General features: G+C 36.2%; 1 protein-coding gene across 1 annotated transcript in view; it reads left to right on the top strand.

The window, feature by feature from the left end:
• SLC16A7 (solute carrier family 16 (monocarboxylate transporter), member 7) overlaps positions 1 to 19,444 on the top strand; it is a 43,001-nt gene extending 23,557 nt beyond the window's left edge. The window contains exons 2-4 of the mRNA XM_009327592.1: positions 8,801 to 8,944; positions 10,546 to 11,358; positions 13,998 to 19,444. Of these exons, the coding sequence (XP_009325867.1) occupies positions 8,801 to 8,944; positions 10,546 to 11,358; positions 13,998 to 14,269 (1,229 nt within the window). The 3' untranslated portion in view covers positions 14,270 to 19,444. The remainder of the gene's footprint in view (positions 1 to 8,800; positions 8,945 to 10,545; positions 11,359 to 13,997) is intronic.
• Positions 19,445 to 21,899: the final 2,455 nt, after the last annotated feature.

The raw sequence follows: 21,899 nt of genomic DNA, 5'->3' as shown, positions 1-21,899 counted from the left end.
CAAGCAGATCCCTGAAGAGGCCAAAGTCTGCTCTCCTGAAGCCCAGGGTAGTGAGCTTGCTGTGCGCCCTCCTCGGTGCCCTAAGGATCTTGAACTCCACCATTTTGTGGTCACTGCAGCCCAGGCTGCCCTTGAGCTTCACATTCTCTGCCAGCCCCTCCTTGTTGGTGAGATCAAGGTCCAGCATAGCACCTCTCCTCGTTGGCTCCTCTACCACTTGGAGAAGGAAGTTATCATTGATGCATTCTAGGAACCTCCCAGATTGCTTATGCCCTGCCGTGTTGTCCCTCCAACAGATGTCGGGGTGGTTGAAGTCCCCCATGAGGACCAGGACTTCTGAGCGTGAGGCTGCTCCTATCTGTCTATAGAGGGCCTCATCCGCTCGGTCTTCCTGGTCAGGTGGCCTGTAGCAGACCCCCACCATAATGTCACCTGTCCCTGCCTTCCCTTTAATTCTGACCCATGAGCTCTCGGTCGGCTCCTCATCCATCCCCAGGCAGAGCTCCATGCACTCCAGCTGGTCATTGACATAGAGGGTGACACCACCTCCTCATCTCCCCTGCCCGTCCTTCCTAAAGAGCCTGTATCCCTCCATCCCAACACTCCAATCATAGGAGCCATCCCACCATGCCTCTGTGATGCCAATAAGGTCGTAGCCCTGCAGGCGTGCGCACATCTCTAACTCCTCTTGCTTCTTCCCCATGCTACGTGCGTTTGCATAGAGGCATTTAAGTTGGGCCCCCAACTTAATCTATGCATGGGCTCCACTTTACTCAGTGATACTGAAGGTAACAGGAATACAAATATAAGGAAAGTTTAAAAAAATGCTGAAATATTTTGCTGCATCTGACTTCATTTCACAATAAATGTGTCAACGTGAAATTTGGGCAATTAATTTTGGGACAGAACTTTTCTTTGTAGTCCATGACCATAAATGTTTCTGAAAACTGCTGAGTGTTCAGCAGCTCATAGAATTACACTCATTTCCTACTAAATATTATGAAGTTTCATATTGCTAATTTTAAAAGAAATGTCATAAATCATGTTAAAGTCTTCTGCTTTGTGATCAAGTGTTTTAGCCTTTCATGAAAAAAATTCTGTAGCAGAGCATGCAAAAGATAATTAATATAAAGCATCGATATGTATCCATGTAAATAATATCCATGTAGCATGGCTAGTCCTTGATTAAAAACTGGGTGATTTTCCAACTTTTTTAAATTCATAGATATAGAGTAATTTGTGAACTTGAAGATGTTTTCTAAATTACATGGTCCATAACTCCATACACATTTGCACCCTAGCAAACAAGAAAAAAAACTGTAAGCCAAACAACACCTTTAATCAAAATACGTAATGCCCTTGGTTCATGTCTCTGATGTATCACTGGGAAAAAAAAAAAACAAAATACCAAAACAGATCAAGGATCTGTAATTTCTACATAAAAGCAGTACAGTTAGAGCAACCACCAGCACCACTGATCACTTATTTTGTTTCTTCTGAACATTTTGGGAAACAGACAACTTATATTTGCAGCCAGACGTACGTGTTCCTGACTTGAGCACATCAGTTCAAAATTATCAGATGTAACCTTTTGGGAGGAGGAACCATGAGAAGCAGCCAGTGTGTTGAGGCGCTCTACCATCAGCCAGGCTCCTATGGGTTACCACACACGGTTACTGTATTTTTTATAAAAGTCCTAAGGAATATCTGAAGGTCAAATTAATCCTCATTAGTAATCAAAGGATGGAAACTTAATAGAATTCAAGGATCCTTCAGGACACAAATGAGAATGTGTGCATTCAGGGTAATGACACTGAGGAAATGTAGTTAGAGGAGGGAGAGTGATGAGCAAAGTGTGATGGATGGTTGAACGATCGACTGCTTACTCCCCAGCATGCTGTGCTTTCAGCTGCTGAGCTATCTTAACTCATAGTTAAGCGACCCTAACTCCATGTTAGCCATTTCTTTTTGGTGATATCTATTGCAAGAGCATTTTTTTCTCTTTGCTTTCTGTCAAGGTTACTATATTACCTAGGTTTATGGAATCAGTGCAGCCAGTTGTAAATGTTATATGAAATGGAAAAAAAATACTGCCAAATGCACAGAGGAACTACAGAGAAAGCTTTCCAACAATTGTTGAACTATGTTACCTTCATTGCTGTTACACGAACACATAGGATATGTCAGAAATGCAGGTTACCATTCCCAGAAATGTGATAAAGAATCTAACACAAAAATAGTTGCATGACATTCTAATATTTTCAAATTCATTGATTCTTTTTTGGATTTTTTTCTGTCTGCCTTCTCTAAATGCCTATCCAAGAGTACTAAAAGTATTTAGCCAAAGTTTTTGAATTAGAGATAAGACTGTCACAGAATGCTCAGTATTTTGACTTAGTCCTGCTTGAGAAAAGCAGCCTATTTTTAAAGCATTTTCCAACTTAATGAACAGGTTTTAAACATGATCAGAATCAATTTTGAGTTGCTTTTCCTCTGGATGCCAGACATGACATTCCAGTAGTAGTACTAAGTACTTGCTTAAAGCATATGTCATTGAAGGAGTTGTTTTAAAGTGAAAGATAAGGCTCTACTTTAGCAAAATATTGAGGATTCTTTGCCAAACAAAGCAAATCAGCTCCTGCAAATGGATTTTATATTAAAAAAAAGAAAAAAGAAAAAGAAAAAGGAAAAGGAAAAGAAAAAGAAAAAAAAGGAAAACGAAAAAAAAAAGAGAAAAAGAAAGTCTGACTTATATTAGCAAGTAGTTTATCCTAATGTTAATTCCTGGAGCTCCTCAGGCTTTTCCAGCCTTGTAGGAAACAGAAATAAAAAATAAAGCTGGACTGGAAAGATAGCTGCATTGAATCTGCAGAGCAGATGGCTGAAAATGTACTTGTGTTTAAATCACTTGACAGGATGCAATCTACAATATTGCATTACTGCAACTTGAAATATTATTATTGCATTTATCTTCAACTTCTTTCAGCAATTCACTTCATTTAAATAAATGTCATATTGTTCCGACTGAGTCATTTCAGGTTGCTTTGGATCAATGACACTGTGAACACTGTATGACATTGTCAATATATGTTTAAAAAATTACCTTTATATCAAGAAGGTTCATCTCTAGTTCCATACTAAAAATAATGCAGGTAGCAAAATAAAAAAACATAAATGCACTGGCTGTATGTGAAACAAATTACATATGTGAATGATCTTTAATTACATCTCTGTACTATAGCAGCAAGAAATAAAACCAAGACAAATAAATTAAATACTAAAACCTAGATTATATATTTTTTAAAGAAGCTTTCATTCCTACAGTGAATATAAATATAGGATAGACCCAAAGATGACTTCATCATGGACATAAAAGACAATTGTGGCAACTTGATACTGCTACAAACCAATCCCTACTATTATAACCATTCTGACTAATTATTATACATTTAAGTTGCAGAACATTTTTTCATCCCTCACAGAAAGTGGTGTCTATTTATGGGAGAACTGTCTAAAGTAAATATTTTTTTTTATTTTTTTAAGAAAATTTGATGGAAAAGAGAAAAGGCAGCAAGAATTCTAGTGTCCTAGATTCTCTTCCTCTTACAAATTAATGGAGTGTACCTAATACATTTGGACTTATAAATGTTATTCTACCTGAGAGCTGAGCAAGATATAGATTTTATGCCAAATAAATCTTCCTTCATTCTATTTCATGGCCTTAAAACTCATCTGCCTGTGCTATTACCTCAAGGTATTATGAAATGGAAACATTGTTATCTGGTTTGCATCCTTTAAGCTTTTAGAGATGCTAGATACAAAGTTGTTGCATTGTCTCCAGAGTCAGATCATTTTTTGAAGTGTGTATTTTCTTAGGGCTGAAAAAAGTGAGTAAATGGATAGATGTGTGTATATGAGTGTGTGTGTATCTCTGAGAATGTAACTATATGAGAAAGAATATTAAATTTATAGTGCATAGTTTGAGCCCTCTATTAATTTCCACAAAAATAGCAAGCAGTACATTTCTTTAAAAAGAAACTTTAATGTTCAAGTTATGTTTAAATCATATTAGCACAATAAGCATCTTTTAAGGGGAAAAAAGTGATTATTTCTTCAAACATCTGCTTTTTAAATCTACTTATTATTCAGTTATGTAGTCTTTTTATTACTTTTCATTTGCAACAGTATGGCTTAGCAGAAGAAAGAAGATTTAAATGGTGATTGAAAAGGTAAACTTGGAAGTGGGAGAAAAATATGGATTATTGCTACCGTAGTTATAATAAATAATTAATCTCATTTGTAAGCAATATATTTCTTTAGAGTGGTCTTGTTATTGAAGACCAGCGAAAGCAGCATTGTCTTCACATTTTGCACAATACAGATGTGCAAGTGACTGTTCTGCTGAGCCATCAAAACAGAACGTAGGTGTCACATCGTTATAGGCTTTGTATAAAACATCATAAACAGCTCCCAAATGCATGAGCCAGTCTCTGCTCACATAGCTGAAATGACTTTTGCCATCTTTCCCTTCACATATGACGAAGAGTGTGAAAAGCTGCTATTTTTTCTTGTCTTCTAAAGCATTTGTGTCCTGCTGCACAGCCCTTCCTGAAACTGTTTTTCAGTGGCACCGGTTACAGTTGCTGTCTTGCTCCTTCTCACAGTCTGGTCATTTGCCTCAAACAGGAAGATATAAAACAAAAATACAGCCAGGAGTCTGTTAGCATATTATGATAATGGTCTTAAATTTGGTTTAGGAAGTGTATAGTCTTCTGTGGCTGATGGTTTGTAGGTGCTAAGGGAGAGATCAGAGTAAACGTTCTTGTGGGCTTCCTGACTTAACATCTGTTACGTAGTTACTTCAGGCTTCGGGAAAGTAGACTCGGAGATCCAGCAGTCCTTTAATGCATTAACGTGCATTGATGTATAGCATGATTTTGGCAGTGTTACAGTACTTAAACAGCTTAATCTTCCTTCTGCTAAAAAGAAAAAATATGCAAGGAATGTAGGTACATGCTGGCATGTGAGCATTGCTTAAATAATTGTAGAAGCTGTTAGATGTGAAATGAAATTTGTGCATCGCTATAAAATGTATGATGGCCGGCAAACAGCTGGAATTTATGTAGATTCATGTATGTTTAGGTATGAATATACATCATTTTATGAGACTCCAAAACCAACTATATACACAGATGTCACAAGAAATTCTTTAACCTACTCATCAGATTGGAAGGGTTCCTAGATAACTTAGGGAGCAAGCTTAAACTAACTTTATGGCTTATAGAACAATTAGCATTTCCCACGTGCACAAATTTTAAATCAAAATACTGGAATACACTAAAAGAAAACCCAAAATTAAATGGAGCTGTGATGGTAAATACACATAATTAACTTAAGGAAAACATCTCAAAGAGAATATTATGTTTAAAGGAATTTTAAATTCATAATACGTTCCAGATTTAGGTCATTTGAAAGTACAGAGCTCCGACCCATCAGACAGCTTTGTCTCTGGTGTCTTCATCCACTGCCTACCTAAGTTAATACATCCATATTTGACCTCTAGCTAACAGGTCTTGTAGGTGAGGCTAACATTGCATGCTCTGATGTGAAAAGCTGTAACTTACAGTCCTGGCCTAACTGCCACAGTTAAGATCCACAGAGGTCCAGTTTTCTTGTTCCTAATTAGGAACTGTTTGCAAAATTATCTCCCTCAAAGTTTCGTTACTACGAAACCTGCCATTTCTGGACACCCCCCAAAACACCCAACCAACCAAATACTAAAAACAAACCTCTTCCCCGAACCCCTAAACAAACAAGAGTCTGGCTCATTTTCCTGTTCTACAGGAGAAGGAAGGAAGGATTGATGGAACAGAATTAAAGAATATGATTATTATAGTCAGTACTCTTCTGGGGTGGATATTACAGCAGAGCTCATCTTTGTCCTTGATTATGGTTGGAAAACTTTGTCAGTGCTGTGCAATGCTGTCTTTTTGATCCATAGTTTTATTTAAAATGTTAACAATATAGCAATATTGGACAACAATCTTTTTTAATGCCGTTCCTCTCTTTCCAACATGTGTGGATTTACCTCATCTTTTTCATTCGGTCTCACACCTATCCTTCTGGCTTTTCATGCTGTCTTTGTTTAATGAGAAAAGAAACAGATTGCCAACAGGTCTATCTCCATTGTAACTGAAGTATTTATGTACGGGTACAATTCAAGGTGCTGCCTGTAGTGAATAAATCTGTCAATAGTATGGTCAAATATTTACCTGGTATAATGCCTCTTTCCTATGTTTTTTTCTAAGGATCAGCAAAGGAACATTTTAAGTAAGACTCCAGCAAGGCAATGTTTATTTGGGGGGAGGTCAGAACGTTAACAAATACTACACAATTTTTTCATTTACAATTTTGTAAATACTTCCATCTCATCACGTGAAAAAGAACTTGAAAATAATTTAAAAAATCATTATTTTGGTATCTTTGAAGTTAAATACTGTTATTATGTTTAGCAATGACAACTATTAAAACTTCATTTTTTTTCTGGAAATTGCCTTTAATTTATTTTCAAAAATATAAATATCAATTGATAGAAGGATGAAACTTTTTTCTTTGAATTAAACAGAGTTCAAGTTAAAAAGGGCTTTTTTGACCCAGAGGAAATATTTGTGTTGTTCATGTATTTCAAAAGGTTTTCTTTCTAATTCAAACATGAGCCAAACTACTGATTGTCCAAACATAGCTTTAAAATAAAAAAATTGTGATTGAAGTTATGCTTCAGCATAGTTATGAGAGCACAAGTTTATTAAGACAGGAGAAGCATGATATATTTGGGAAGTGTTTGGAGCGTCATTTGTCCGTCCTTCATGTTTCACTGCTTTCTCCATATGGCCTCAAAGGAGAAACCCCACCTCGTCACTGTTCTGCTCAGTGGTTCCCCCCAAATGGAAATAAAGAAGTGTTAAGTATCTCATAATATAAGCTGTCAGCAAAATGTTTTAGTGCTTCATATGTGATTTAAAGTCTTTTAATAAATCTCTGGGCTATTGTATATTTGGTGGGCCATTCCATGCTGTGGATTTTCAAGTCTGTTGGTTTCAATATACGGTTATGCTTAAACTGCAGTTCAGTGAGCAGCAGAGCCTGGTCCCCTATGTTTATGTGTCTGTAAGATGAGCCCTAATGCCTTCAGTCTGAGCATCCTTTACCTCCCCAGTAAAATAGCCACTCTGCTTATCCTCTATGCTCCTACCTACCTTGAATGGTACAGCTGCCTGGGCAAGAAGATAGATTGCTTTTACTGGTGGAAAGCTCGATGTATTGGCCAGTGTCTGTGCTGCCTGGACAGGGTCCTCCATTTTTAAACTTTGGTCCTTATGACCCAAGCTATTTAATGAATGCACAAACGGTAAGATCTGAACATCACTCAAATCTTTGCTTTTCAGTCAAGTTAATTGCAAACTGACCTCTGGATTCACAAGCTATTAGGAAAGATGGGCAGGCACAGGGCAACAGTATTGTAGAAGCTTATTTCCATAAGGAAGTAAGGTAAAAGTTGATCATTCGGCATATGCGTAAGACTTTTGTTGTTGATATGCGAGCAGCAATTAACATTTACAGTATATCCATAATAATACTTTAATATATTTAAAGTAATTCAAACAGTGGAGTCTAAAATAACACTGTACGTATGAAAATACGCTTTTGAATTTGGTTGGATTTGGCTTTTTCACATGGAGTTTCTGGCATTTATTCCTTTAGATATTTATAAAGAGAGAGACTTAAAACTGTTACCAGTACAGTGAATGATTTGCAGTGAAATCAGATGCAGAGATTGGCATTCCACTTTATGCCAGGTGCCTGCTTTATCTTGAGTTTGAAATTTATTGCTTTTTATTATTTTTTTTAAATTTTTTAATTGGATAAGTTTAGTTATTGCAAAAGCAAGACTATTCGTAATGGTTTGGGCCAAATATAGTGCAGTCAGATTGTATGCAGGTTCGCCTAAAGAGCTTTGACAACCTCTTAATCTTGATATGTAGCACACCATCTATTCTAGTCACGGTCGTTTAAAAAACATATAATGCATGTCATGCTAAATTGCACACTAGATGTTTGTTTAGTATGGACGTAATTATACCATAAACTGAATTGCAGTTGAAACGGAAAAAGGGACCTGTAGCAATATTTTCAAAGTTTATAGGTCTTTATACTAAACCACATCTTAGATTTTCCCAGACAACCTATAGTCATCTTACTGCCCATTAACACTCCTTTCTGGATGAGGTAAGGGAAAACGAGCCTCAGGGGGCAGAGATTTACATTCTGATCTGTCAATATTTTTAAGTCTATGTGTAGTTTTAAGTAGGGGTCCAGGACATGCTACAGTATTAAGATCAGTTATTAGTTTGCTTGCCTGGAGATTCCTCCTGCTCTGTGAAGTGGAGTTTTGATATCTGTCTCACACTTGAAATTCTTCAGTCCCTGCACTTTCAAAACTTCCATTGACCAATCTCAGTATTGATTGCTTGTGAACTGTAACAATCCCTCTTGCTTGTCTGATGTCTTTAATCTTTTGATCCATCTCCATGACTAATCAATATTTATATTGTCGTGGAGGCAATATATCCACATCCAGGCTCATGTGTCCACAAACGCACAGGGTGTGTTTGTAAGACAAATCGATATAGAAACAGCTAAACATTTTCCAGGATGGAAGAATAAGGCATTTCAACATATCCTAAACACAAAGACAGGTATGATGGAGTTACCTGTTACCATATTTTTTTTCTACCAACAGGTCCCATAAGCAGCATTTTGGTGAATAAGTATGGTAGCCGGCCTGTGATGATAGCAGGAGGTATCCTGTGTTCATTTGGTATGATTGCTTCCTCTTTCTGCAATAGCGTCCTGGAACTTTATCTATGTATTGGTGTCGTTGGAGGTAAGAGTCCTGTTTAAAAGTGATTATTATATTATATTATATTATATTATATTATTTCTAATACTGTTCTACCAATGAGCCTTACTGATCAAGAACCCACTGTGCAAGGCATTGTACCAATGCAAACCAAGAAGGTAGCAAGATCAGTTCATTTCAGCTACCTGAGCTATCTAATCCTTTAAATTAGCTGGTACGATGTTAAAGTATTTCTTAGGATATTTCAGGAACAACTGATGATTTTATTCAATAAATGCTGTATGTATGTACTGCTCCAAACTGCACCGTAATTATGGTATAAAAATTGATTGGCTCGTGACAGCACTTATTACAGTCATTTGTGTAGAATTTCACATTCATTCTTTTGGCTTTCAATCATGTTGCACTTCAAATGGGGTGGCAGAGGCTAGCAGAATTCTAGTAAAAATGCGAAAGCTAGTACCAGCTTTCTGTAGGTTTGTACATACATATTCTCTCACAGATAAGCGTAACTTCAGTTCAATAGCTTTCTGTTTAAAATCCCCCAGGATCAATCCCCAAATAAAATTATTCATATATCATCAAAGGCCTGGATATTGCCTAAGGCAGTGAACTAAAATGATCATAAAGCCAGTAAAATAAATAACCTCCTTATCAAAAATTGTGTTTTTTTTTTAAACTACCTCCTCAGAATAAGGAAGGTGAGTGAGGTGAATTGGCAGGTAATAAATGTATGAGATAATACTTGTTCCTATATTCAAGCTCATCTTTCTTTATGTTGGGACGAAAGGAGTCCTTCTTTGTTCAGTGATTATTTCTTAAAGCTAAAACTTTTTACATTCTAAACTTGGGGCTCACTGAAAGAATAAAGTCAGGGTCCAGGAATGAGCCTATCAGAGAAGAAAACTTCTCTCCTGTGCCATCCAGCAGATGCATAGCTACTTAGACCTTATTGCCAAGATGTCTTAATACAGAAAGAAGGCCTAGAGGTTCAGCTTATACACTCAGCTGATGTGGATGGGTGGTCTGCTCCCATGCATGTCCTCTACAACTCTTCCACCTATAGCAGTGACTTCCATACATGGGAAAGTGGAGCTGAATGTGCTCCAGAATAATTAGCCATTTTAAGATCCACTTTTGTACACAAGTTTGATCTTAAATAGGGCTGAAAATAAGAAATTAGGAGTTTTATGCATTTAAATACACCATGCATTTAAATACACCCTGCATTCATTGTAGCTCAGGTGACATTTAATATCTTTTGTGAAATGAGCCAAAAGAGAATTGCATTTTATAGCTTAGTAAATATAAAAATGGTAAGTCAATGCACTGATACCATCATTCCTCTGTGATTTCCCCTGTCTCTATCATTGAAACACAAAGAGTTTTGGTTTTTATTGCAGTGCTACAGGGGGAAATGGCAGAATGCCACCGTGACATAGTCTTGGCATTAATACACATGGGCAGTAATGAAGCTGTATTTCGTTCTCTGATGCTAGTTTGTTTCTGTCTTCATTGGGAATCACTGGATTAGATACTGGTAATTTTAAAAATAAGTTGAAAGAGGTGTGATATGTTTTTTAGTGCATGACCTTCAATAATACTGTCTTTTATGTGTTGTTTAGGTCTGGGTTTAGCATTCAACTTACAGCCTGCCTTGACCATGATTGGCAAGTATTTCTATAAGAAGCGTCCCATTGCTAATGGATTGGCCATGGCTGGAAGTCCAGTGTTTCTGAGCACATTGGCCCCTCTCAATCAATTCCTCTTTAATGCGTTTGGCTGGAAAGGAAGCTTTCTCATTCTGGGAGGACTTCTTTTGAACTGCTGTGTGGCTGGGTCACTTATGAGACCTGTTGGACCGAAAACAGTCCCTCCTGTGAAAAAAGATGTTGAAAAAGGCACAGGAGATTCTGCCTTGCACAAAAACAATAAGAAGTCTTTTTGGCAAACTATGAATAAATATCTAGATCTGTCTCTCTTCAAACACAGAGGGTTTCTGATCTATTTGTCAGGAAATGTCATTATGTTTATCGGTTTCTTCGCCCCAATAGTATTCTTGGCTCCTTATGCCAAACACAAGGGAATTGATGAATATTCTGCTGCTTTTTTGCTATCTATCTTAGCCTTTGTAGACATGTTTGCTAGGCCTTCAATGGGACTCGTAGCAAACTCCAAGTTTATCCGGCCAAAGATTCAGTACTTTTTTAGTTTTGCTGTCTTGTACAATGGAGTCTGTCATATCTTGTGCCCTCTGGCAACAAATTACACTGGCTTGGTGATATATGCTGTGTTTTTTGGGTTTGCATTTGGAATGGTTAGCAGCGTTCTTTTTGAGACATTGATGGACCTCGTTGGGGCTGCCAGATTTTCCAGTGCGGTTGGACTTGTCACCATCGTGGAATGTTGCCCTGTGCTCATAGGCCCTCCTCTAGGAGGTAAGAATCTCTTTTATTCCATTTTTTCAGACATTACAGCATAATCTTGCAATTTAATATCAAATTAATACAAATGTTATTCTTAATGTTTTCTTTGTGACTAGGAATGTACTGTAGCAGCAGTGCACTGCATCAATTATCTTTGCACTTTACAGCTGCAGATCCACATGAAAATCTAAAGGCGTACATTGCGTGCATATGCAATAGATAGATTAAGAGCATATCTCTACTGGCCCATAAATCCATGTGATAGATGTATGTTTTCCTGATAGCACGCAGTGTAACTTTGCAGCCTTGCTTTATGTGTATTCAGCTCCAGTTTGCTCTTTGCCAACACAGTTCTTACTCTCTTGAATTGGTTGAATCCACTGGTTACTTTTTGTGAAGATCTCGCAGTGACTTATAGTTTCTCTAACCTAGTGGCAGCTAGAGGAGCACCCATGTAAATTCAAAATAGCAACTTTAGTTTGCCTAAACAGAGAGGATTGGCATTTCTAGAGAGAAGAACCCAGTAGGGAGGTGCCAGAAAGGACAGGGGCATGCTCAGCAGGCTAGGCAGGATGCGTGCCTGGTGGGATTCCAGCGCACTGCCGTGGAGCATTGCACCCCAGCATGATTTCACACCACAGCCTCTCTCTCAGCCAGTCCTTCAGCCTGTTTCTATAGCCAACAGATATGTGTAAGGCAATTCAGGGTGTGAATCATCCTACATTGACTAAAAGATGGTAACGTTGCCAACTTCTCTCTTTTGAGTGTAAGGGGAGCTTAAAGGGATCCTAGGTATATAGCTTGGATTATATTCATAACTTTTGGGCTTCTAGCACCAAAAATGGATGAAGAGTCTTATCTAAAGTATTTTCTGTTTGCTAGCTGTTTAGTCAGTATTTAGTAATGCTGTTAGTAAGTTTTATAATCTTAAGGTTTCTGATGATATAAGAGACTAAAGAAATAGATGCTCAAGTCTTATTAAAAAGTATTCGTTAAATGTGTGTTGCAGTGTAAGCCCAAAAATATGAAAATATAAAGATACTGAGATTACTGCCTGATGAACATACACTATACCCACATAAGCAGAGCCACAAAAGTCAGCAAGATTATACGTGCCTAAAACCATTTATAATTATCAAAGTATTTTAAGGATTACTCTCACTATTTGCATGAAAATAGCACTGTAGAGTGAAATTTTAAATATGCCAAAACAATTCCGCTCACTTCAGTACAATAATATTTGTACAAGTAAATGTTTAATAGTCCTCAAGATATTCCATATTTCCCTCATCTTTTAACATACAAATTCATTTTGGTTATGGTAGAACAAAATATATTCTTCTCACACAGACTCTTCTTATGCCACCTAGTGGGGGGACTGAGCCTGTGACCGCTGGAGTCCAGCCTTTTCAGTCAGGTTCTGAAATCAATATTAACTCTACAGATATTAAATCTAATATTTATGGAGCAATAGCATATGCAACTATTTATTTTTCAGTATATTATCTTTGCAGAAGTTTTGAAAAGCATGTGTTTGTGCTATAACTGTATGAATAATTGATTTATCTTGTTAAATAGAGACAACAAAGGGGATGAGCACATGGAAAAGCTGAATTCCAGTTTTGACTAGTTCATATCATTTAAAATACTATGCTGAAGTAATGTTAATGCAGAATTTCATTTTTAATCATCAGCTTTATGAGACTGCTCATCGATAAAACCCAGTAAATTGTACTATTTACACTAATAGGTGAATTATACAGTTGCAGTGCTATTTGAGTTTTTCCTAATACTAGGCTTGTGAAATAAAGAAAAGACTAAAATAATTTGATGGCTTGTAAATGTGTATCAGGTGAATAGGCTGGCATTATGGCTTCAACCCAGTAAAAGCATCTAAATACATACTAAACTGAAGTGCGCAGGTTATCCTGTGAATTTCAGTGATAGTGTAGCAGAGTTCAGAGCTAAATAGTTGGACACATACAAATGTTGATTTGGCAGTTGGGAAAATGTAGAAAGAAGGCTCATAAAGTGGAAGAACAATTAAATTTTATTTTCCTTTTCATGAGCAAATTAATCTCAGTGGTGTGGATGTAATTTTTAGGTACAGGATTCAGAGTTCAAAACTCAGGAGCTGAGCATGATAGCTGAAGGGACAAGCCTTTCCATCTCTTTCACCAGTCACAGGAAAGTAAAAATGAAAAGCAAGCAGCTGATGCACAGTGACAGCAGCCTAAAAAGGCACATACCTCTTCATCCTATTGTCTGTATGCAGCCTCTGTGAGTTTCAAACAGTCACTCCAAAACAATAGGAAACAAAATTAGGAGCTGAATAAAATAATGAGACAATGAAAGAATGAAAATGAAAGAACTAAAAAACTGTCTGTCACTATTCATTAAGCTTTACTTACTTTGTTCTTCAATATTTTATCATTGTCAGTGATTCCAATGACAATTGCTAGCTTGACTAATACAGGTTTTGTCAGAGTTCCGCTATATATGTTAGATCATTTGAACATGTTGAAAATGCTTTTCTGCTCCAACTTCAAAACCAGGCAATATATAGGTATTTTTCCTAGGGAAGGATCTGGATTGTATTGGGTATTCTATTTTAAAGACTCTTTTTCTCTCTTCTTGTCTTTGTATTTCAGGTTGGTTAGTGGATGTTACTGGTGAATATCAGTACATGTATTTTGTCTGTGGAGTGATTGTGATTGTGGCCAGTATCTGGTTGTTCATTGGCAATGCCATTAACTACAGGCTTTTGGCAAAAGAAAAGAAGTTAGAAGATGAGAAGCAGAAAGCACAGAAGAATGCTGACTCAAAGGAAGCAGAACCATTAACAAACAATGAGAACGAAGATGCTGCCAGCAGAGCTGATAAAGCTCTTGAAGATCCTTCAGAAAGAGAAACCAATATTTAATCCGCAATATAGCTCAGAAGGCAACATTTATGACTTCCATTAGAAATATGTCTTCAAGACACAGGCTAGGTTTTGTGGTAATAATGATCAGTCACAATATTGGATGGGAACAGATTTTTGCCCCATGGCAAGACTCTAAGTTAAATTGCTTTCTACAGTTTATTTATTTCAATGATACAAAATTGAGATTACAGAGGTAATGGCTCCATGCAAATGAGTCCATCAAACTATGACTCTGGACAATCAAGAGTCAGGTAAATCAAGCTATATATAAAGCCTTCCAGTGACAAACAGTTTTGTTTTAAAAGTATATCTAATGCAAAAGTACCTCTTACTCTTATTTGGGGAGATACTTTGTGTTCATCTTTAGAGTATTGTTGAAATAATCTGCCCAAACTGTACTTACCACTAATATTAAAAAGAATATAATTTGTTTCAAAAGAGACAGACTGAGTGAAGCACACTGAAACATTTTTCTCTTTTGTGTGCCCACTAGATCAAAAAGATACATTATGTCTGTATAAACAATTATAATACGGATGTAAAAGTTAAGGCTAGAAGACAAACAATTGGTGGGCACCATCTCTAAAATACAATAAACAGCTGAATTACAATATATTCCAGAAGTTGTATTCTCCTGTGATAGCTGACTACATTGTACTTCAACATACACATTTGAACACGAAGTACGTTCAGACCTCACTAATTCAAACTAAGCTAAAATCTGCCTGTACATAAAAGAATTTAAAACCAAGATTTGCATTGCTAACGAGTGGCAATTAGTTTGTTTGGTTATGTGTTCCTGTATGGCTGAAGGAACTGGATCGGACTGTGAAGCCGTCTTCCTAAAGGGACTAGATTCAGAACCTGCTGATGTTAAAAGGATACTTACCCTTGGCTCTTGTAGCCTGAATCAGTTTCATCGCAATGACTTCAAAGTAGATGTTTGGGCTTATTGGCAAGTCATTAGTTGTTTGATGGTCTACTGAGAGGGGATTTAAGGTCTAACTTCAGGTCTTTGCAGACAGGTAACTTTATACCAGTTCTTACCTCCCTTTCCCATGTATTTAGTGAAAAGCTACTTCTTATTGTAATGCCAGGTCGAGCAAAAATGCTACAAGGCACATTGACGGTGCCAGTCTGGAAGCTTTGTATTGACGTATCATTTTTGTGCAGGGTATTTGGTCTTGTGTCTACAATTTCACACAGGCACTCATATCAATTAAAATGGACACAATTGTTCCTCTTCCTTTAGGCAAAACGAAGCAAAAGTCTACAATTTTACTTTACGGAATTTAGCATTGCACTTGAAAGCTAAATGTGCAATCTTCTGAAGCTATTAAGTGAAAATATTTCTGTTCTATTTGTAGGTGAGGAAAGGTGCTATTTGTTTTGGAGGGATTCATATAAATGCCTCAGAAATTGTGAAAATTAAGGGTCTGATTCATAAAACATTTATGCACTATTTATGCAGAATACACATACATTCAATTCAGGGAAGAGAATATCATTCATTTTAGCCCTCTTTTAAATCTCAAAAAGTTGCAAATATATTGGACAGACAGCTAGCTGTGTAAAACATACTTTGAAGCACCAATAACAAAAGAAAAAATTAATGGTAAAATCTAGCAAATAAGTGAGTCCTTTTGAAGAAAGAGTAGTGTTCAATATTATTATTTTCATTCTTCTAAAAATTTTGGTAGTGCTTGCTTCTGTTTTGCTGGGTTATCATCTTATATACTATGAACTTCCACAGTAATGCTGAACTTTTTCATTATCTCAGCACCATTTTGGGGGAGAAGCATCATGAATCTACTCACGGCGTGGTACAGAAATAAATACCTACTTTTAACCTAATTATATGCAGAAAAACTAAACACCTTCTACAAGTCCCACATCAGCAACAAAATATGTACATCTCAGAGTTTTGGGAGAAAATATGGGTCACCTGCTCAGATTTGAGCAGTCAACTGTGTAAAGGAGAACGATTTAGTCCCAGTAAAATTACAGTTCCTCTCCCAGCCCCCAGCTTCAGAGAAGAAATAAATACATTGCACCTCCTTCCGAACCATAACCCTGCCAGCACCCCATGAGGTAAAAGCGTTGCTCTGTTTTTGGCTATACAAACATACAGGGTGAATTCCAGGATCTGCGAAGGCCCTATGTGCCCAGAGCCAGGAATTGATGAGGAGTTTCATAGACACTAAGCTTTCATACAGTGAGGAATATCAGTTATAAAGACTGGATTGTGAAAGATGAACTGAAATTTTAGCAAAAGAGTAGTCATCAGGAACATCACTCTGCTCTTGACAGCAAGTGGTAGAAAGGCAGAGATTATTTGAAAAGAGGTGAATATAGAGGCTGAACCAAAATGACTGAGGCAAAATTCTCGGTGCTTATTATCTCTTTGCAAAAAACAGCGTGATTAAAAATATAGGGTAGAAGACAACAAGTGTCAAGTTTTGACTTAAGTCTATTAAAAGTTGCTGTTGAGTTAATAAGGAACTCAGAAGAAAGATGATAAAAAAAGGCTCTCAGGAAACATGCAGGCAACTTACCTGTTCTGTGCAGGATCACAGAATACAATGCGACATGGCATAGGAAATAAGGGAAAAACAAGGTTCCTTGAGCCATAGACACACCTGACCACCAGTAACAAAAATTATGTTACTATCTCAGAGGAAATAAAAATTTATATAAACACAACCCTCTGAAGAGCTACTACTCTTCCATCTCTGGTCAATAATGTTAAAAAATAATAGGAATGAAAGAGCTGCTTTACCACCACTCACCAACATGAAATTTTTAATCCCATAGGGTAAAATGATGTAGCAGACAACTGGAGCAATATAGAGTATGAATTGAGTCAAGTGAAACATTTCCTTATACCTCTTTCATTACTTTTCATAATAATACTAGCAACAAAATAAAAACCATCATAATACTCTTGATATTACTGAATATTAAGGAAGTTAAAATCCAGAGATGAATGAAGAAAATTGGAACCATATCTATGCAAAAACTGTCTGGAATTAAAAAACTGTCTTCCAAATAACAGGTCCTAAAGGGGCAATTGCCTTGTATATGTAGCTCTTATTCCTAAAAGTAATAATAACAATAAATTGCCTTGAATCAATTCTATACTTAGCAGCAAAGTAGCAAAATGAGCATAACTCGCCTTCAAACCCCCGAATATCACTCGTACTTGCACTGAGCTGTAATTTGTACTGCAAATCTTTTCATCATTACATTTCTGCTTTCAGGATAAGACCTGGGTAAATACCATCTCTCTAAATCCCCCTGGTTTCTTTTAAATACCTTGCCCCCAGTCTGGACCACTGCAGGGCCAGGACTAAGAGATGCCCCTGCCCTACAATCAAGAAATGTGCTCTCAAACTTCAAGACATACCAGATGCATCTGTTATGCACTATGGAGTCTGTAGTCTCTGTCAGTCAGTGCAAGCAAATCCTTAATTGCTTTTAATCTCATTTATACTCATGTATACTTCATCTTCTTCATTTCTCTGCCACAGTATCACTGAGCCTAATTATCATCTTGCTCTTATTTGATCAATCAAGAAAAATAGTGCCAAAATTTTAAAATTAGTAGGAAAGGGGATAACATCAATAATATTTTTCCTATTTAGCTTCAAGGTTAAATTTCAAGTAGTTTCAGAGTAGACATCCAGATACTTTTCTCTCTTTAGGGTTTTCTGACATCGTATTCTCTAGTAGCCGGAGGGTTCTTCTGTGTTGTCCTTTCCAATTCCAGAAAAAGACTTCTCACCAATAATTCTCAGTACTTTTTCAAGAACATATCAAAAGTTCACCCTCCAACCTCTCGCCATTGAACTGTGGTTGCAAATGTTGTCAGTTCTGTATTTCCATTAAGTTCACAAATGGATCTTTTCATATGAAAACCTGTAGCATAAGTAGTCAGACTACAATCCTTTTATTTCAGAAGTGTGATTTGTGAACTGTTTTGACAGAGTTAGGGAAAGTCTTATTTTATCTTCAACTAGATTTTTTTTTTTTTCAATAATGCTGTCCTTATGAGAGAAAGTTCAACTTTACTTACTGCTGAAGTGAACGGCAGCAATTTCACTGACATCACGATTCAAAATTCACATGAATTTTAATGGTCTTTTTGCATATCAGCATCCAGTGTGCTTAAAAAAACATTTGGCAGTGTGTACATAATTGTTCCTCCCAGAGAACTCTCGTTCCTCTCGAAGGTTCCCTACCCCATTCTCCATTTTGATGTAACACAAAGAATTTGGGCCTGGCACGTAGTGACTTCTCTTAAATGTTTGCTTGTCATTCTCTGTCCTCAAATGCCTAAGCAACCTTTTCACTTGCTACTTTCAGGTCTGGATGGTTGTGAGTATTAGTGGGGAGGTATTATTCAGGTACATAATAAGCTACAGATACCACATACAGCCAGATTTGGGGCAGCCATCAGGATTTCACTAAACAAAGCCAATGACCACTTTTATAGACGAACATGCTGTAACTGATACTGACAATTTTGCCTACAACAAAATTGAATTGAGGCAACTCTTGTTAGTTTCTCTATAGATGACTATTTTTCTACTCACAGAGAGGAATATAAAGGGAATTTTTAAATAATTATTTTCCGAGATGACTTATCAATTTTAATAAGGCTCTCTGGACTTTTTTGGGGGTGGGTGCTTTTCTGATATTTGTGCATATATATATATATATATAGAAAGTGTTTGCATGTGTTATCACCTTTTTGATCACAATTTCATAAGCATTGCTATGTAATTTCAACATAATTTGCATGTTGTTGTTTTGCAGTTCAAATTTTTCTCGTCATCTACCTCTCAATTGAAGTTTGGAGATTTGCACGACCCTGGAAGAGTACAGTTAACAAAAAGCATAATGATAAAACCTGTACAGACTATTAGAAAGTCTCCCAAATATTTGAAGCTACTTACAGTTCTATTTTTAAGGCAGTGCATATTTATGACCAAATTCTTGTATCAGTTGGCATAGTTTTATTAAATCTAAAGATATAACCCATACTGGTGTAGTTTTTACATCACTGAACTGGTATAAAAACTCAATGTGTTATTTGGATATCCAAAGTCTACTGCCCTTTCTGTGAGATGCTGGCCCTCTTTTTTTTTTGGTTTTCTTTCCATTTCTGAATTAGTGGAAGTAATTAAATGGAAACATTTAATAATTACATTATTAAATTACAAAAACATTAATGCATCCAAACAGTTTACTTTGCATTTTGCATCCCTGGAAAAAAAGTTTCTTTGGTTTAGAAATAATACAGAATTTTAGCTTGCCCCCCCTTTTGTGGGGCAGTTGAGGGAGATGGTCACAAAATGTTGGACTGGGGCCAAGGAATAATGATTGTTCTTCATATGCTCTTTACAAAAACAAAGATGATTGTTTCTTCAAAGATATTCTTCTTTTTAGTCTGCAAACCATTCTTGCCTTCTAGGACCTAGTACAAAGTCCACTGAAGCCAACATAAAAAAACCTCTCAAAGAGCTTTACCAGACATTGGAGGTGACGTGGCTTCAGTGGAGGCTTCAGCCTTATTTTCTCCATATAAAATCTCAGGAGTATCAGATATAACACAGCAAATGCAGGATTTGTTGCAACTGGCAAATTTAGCTATGCCTGCATAATATTCCTAATGAATCAGTCCCTAAATTAACGCACAATATGTATTATTTTAATAACCTATGTAAATAAAAAAAGTCAAACATAAACTCTGAATGTAGATTATAAAATATAGAGGATATATTTAAATAAATATCCAAACAAATCTGTTTAACCCCAAAGGAAATTATCTATTTCTTTTCAAGCGTTCCTTCAGCAGTTTATAATCTTCATTTTTGTTATTTCCAGAGAAAATGGTTTATGTCTTTTGGGAATGTATATATAGATTTATATGTAAGGGAACATATATGCATATGTCTGTATGTGTGTATATATGTATTCCCCTATATATAAAACTAATTTATATATATTATATATATTTATGTATATATAAAATATATATAATGTCTTACAGTTAGTTGCATACTGTGCCTGATAAGCATATTTGTAAGCAGATAAAAGACTTCAGCAAATGACAGAAAAGGTTTTCTACAAGAGTATATTTTATTATTTTTCAGTTTCTGCTGGTTTTATTTATGTTAGAAATTCATTCAGAAAACAGCAATATTACGTAACACTGGTATTTCAAACATGACTCCATTCAAAGTGGCCTAGGATCACTGAGAATTTTCATTGTTGTTAGACTGTAAAACCTACACTGTTGGTGGAGGGGCCGGTCGGTTGTTTTTGCTGTGGAAGTATTTAACTAGATGATCTCTGAACAGACTGCAACACATAGACTGAGTTTGCATCTATTGTAGTATGTATGACAAGATCATATGAGGGGCATGATATTCTTGTAAAAAGGATGGAGAATAAGGATACTGAAGGCCCTGCAAACAATATTCCTGTTAAATTATTATGGGAAACTCTCCAGAACACTAAGCTCTAAAAAAGCTGACGATTTTTCATACCTTTTCCAGGTTGGTTTTTTTTTTTATTTTGTCTGCAAGTAGGCAAGCCAGTGAAAAGTCTCATTTGCTCTGACTCTTTAAAAGTTCTACCTTAAAGTTATTGAGAGATTTTTTCGGAGTGGTACATAAAGCACTTACTTACATAAATACCCTTCCTGAAGTGTGACATAGGTGCATTTTCCACTTATAGCCTACTTGGAAAGTTCACCATATCTGCAGTCTACCAACAGAACTTGGTATTGCTATGCAATAATTAAACATGCAGTAGCCATTGTTGTTGACTAACAAATTTTTTTCTTCCTTTTTGTATTTTGCAATACTGTACGGTTTTTACTTGAATATATTGGCTAGATTTTTTTTTTTTTTGACAATCATTTATTAGCTAGAGGTGCTATTTATGTTCCAAAGAGATCTGGGTGAATGATAACATTCTCGTTCTAGATGCCAAATCCTTTTTTGACCTGACAAAATTCATTGTTCATAATGTATATTAACCCTGTAAAATGCTTATGCGCTGCATTACATTGTATTTAAATGCATACTTGCTCATTAACTTCTATTCCAGGCTTGTACTAGTGTCTAATATGTCAAGCTTGTCCATATATATTTATGGAAAATTACAATGAAAAACGTGTATGATAAACAATTGGGAAAAAAAAGAAAAGAAAAATGAAAATAAAATTTCCATGTAAAGTTTCTGAAAGAATGTCAATGTTGTTTTTTTAGACTCTTTAATAGTAAGTTTTTTACCCTTTTAAAGTGTGCAAATATTCATAGATATATTAATTGATTCACTATTCAAATGTAACTAAGATCTGAAAATCACTTCTCCTTGCATACAGAAGCAGAACTGGAAGATTTCCTGTGTAGGAAAGATATTACCAGCAGTAGAACATGCTACCAGACCCTTGCTATTCCTAATTCCACCGTAATTATGATTTAATCTCATACATTACACAGATACCATCTGGACACGCAGGATTTTTCCCCATTACTCTGATTGGGATGTTTTTCTATATTCCATGTACATGCAATATCATTCATTTATCACTAATACTCATTTTCATACAGAA

This window comes from Pygoscelis adeliae, unplaced genomic scaffold (assembly GCF_000699105.1).
Source record: "Pygoscelis adeliae isolate BGI_AS28 unplaced genomic scaffold, ASM69910v1 Scaffold113, whole genome shotgun sequence".
Lineage (NCBI taxonomy): Eukaryota > Metazoa > Chordata > Aves > Sphenisciformes > Spheniscidae > Pygoscelis > Pygoscelis adeliae.
Note: the sequence above shows the minus strand (reverse complement) of the source record. Positions and strands in the feature narration are given on the sequence as shown.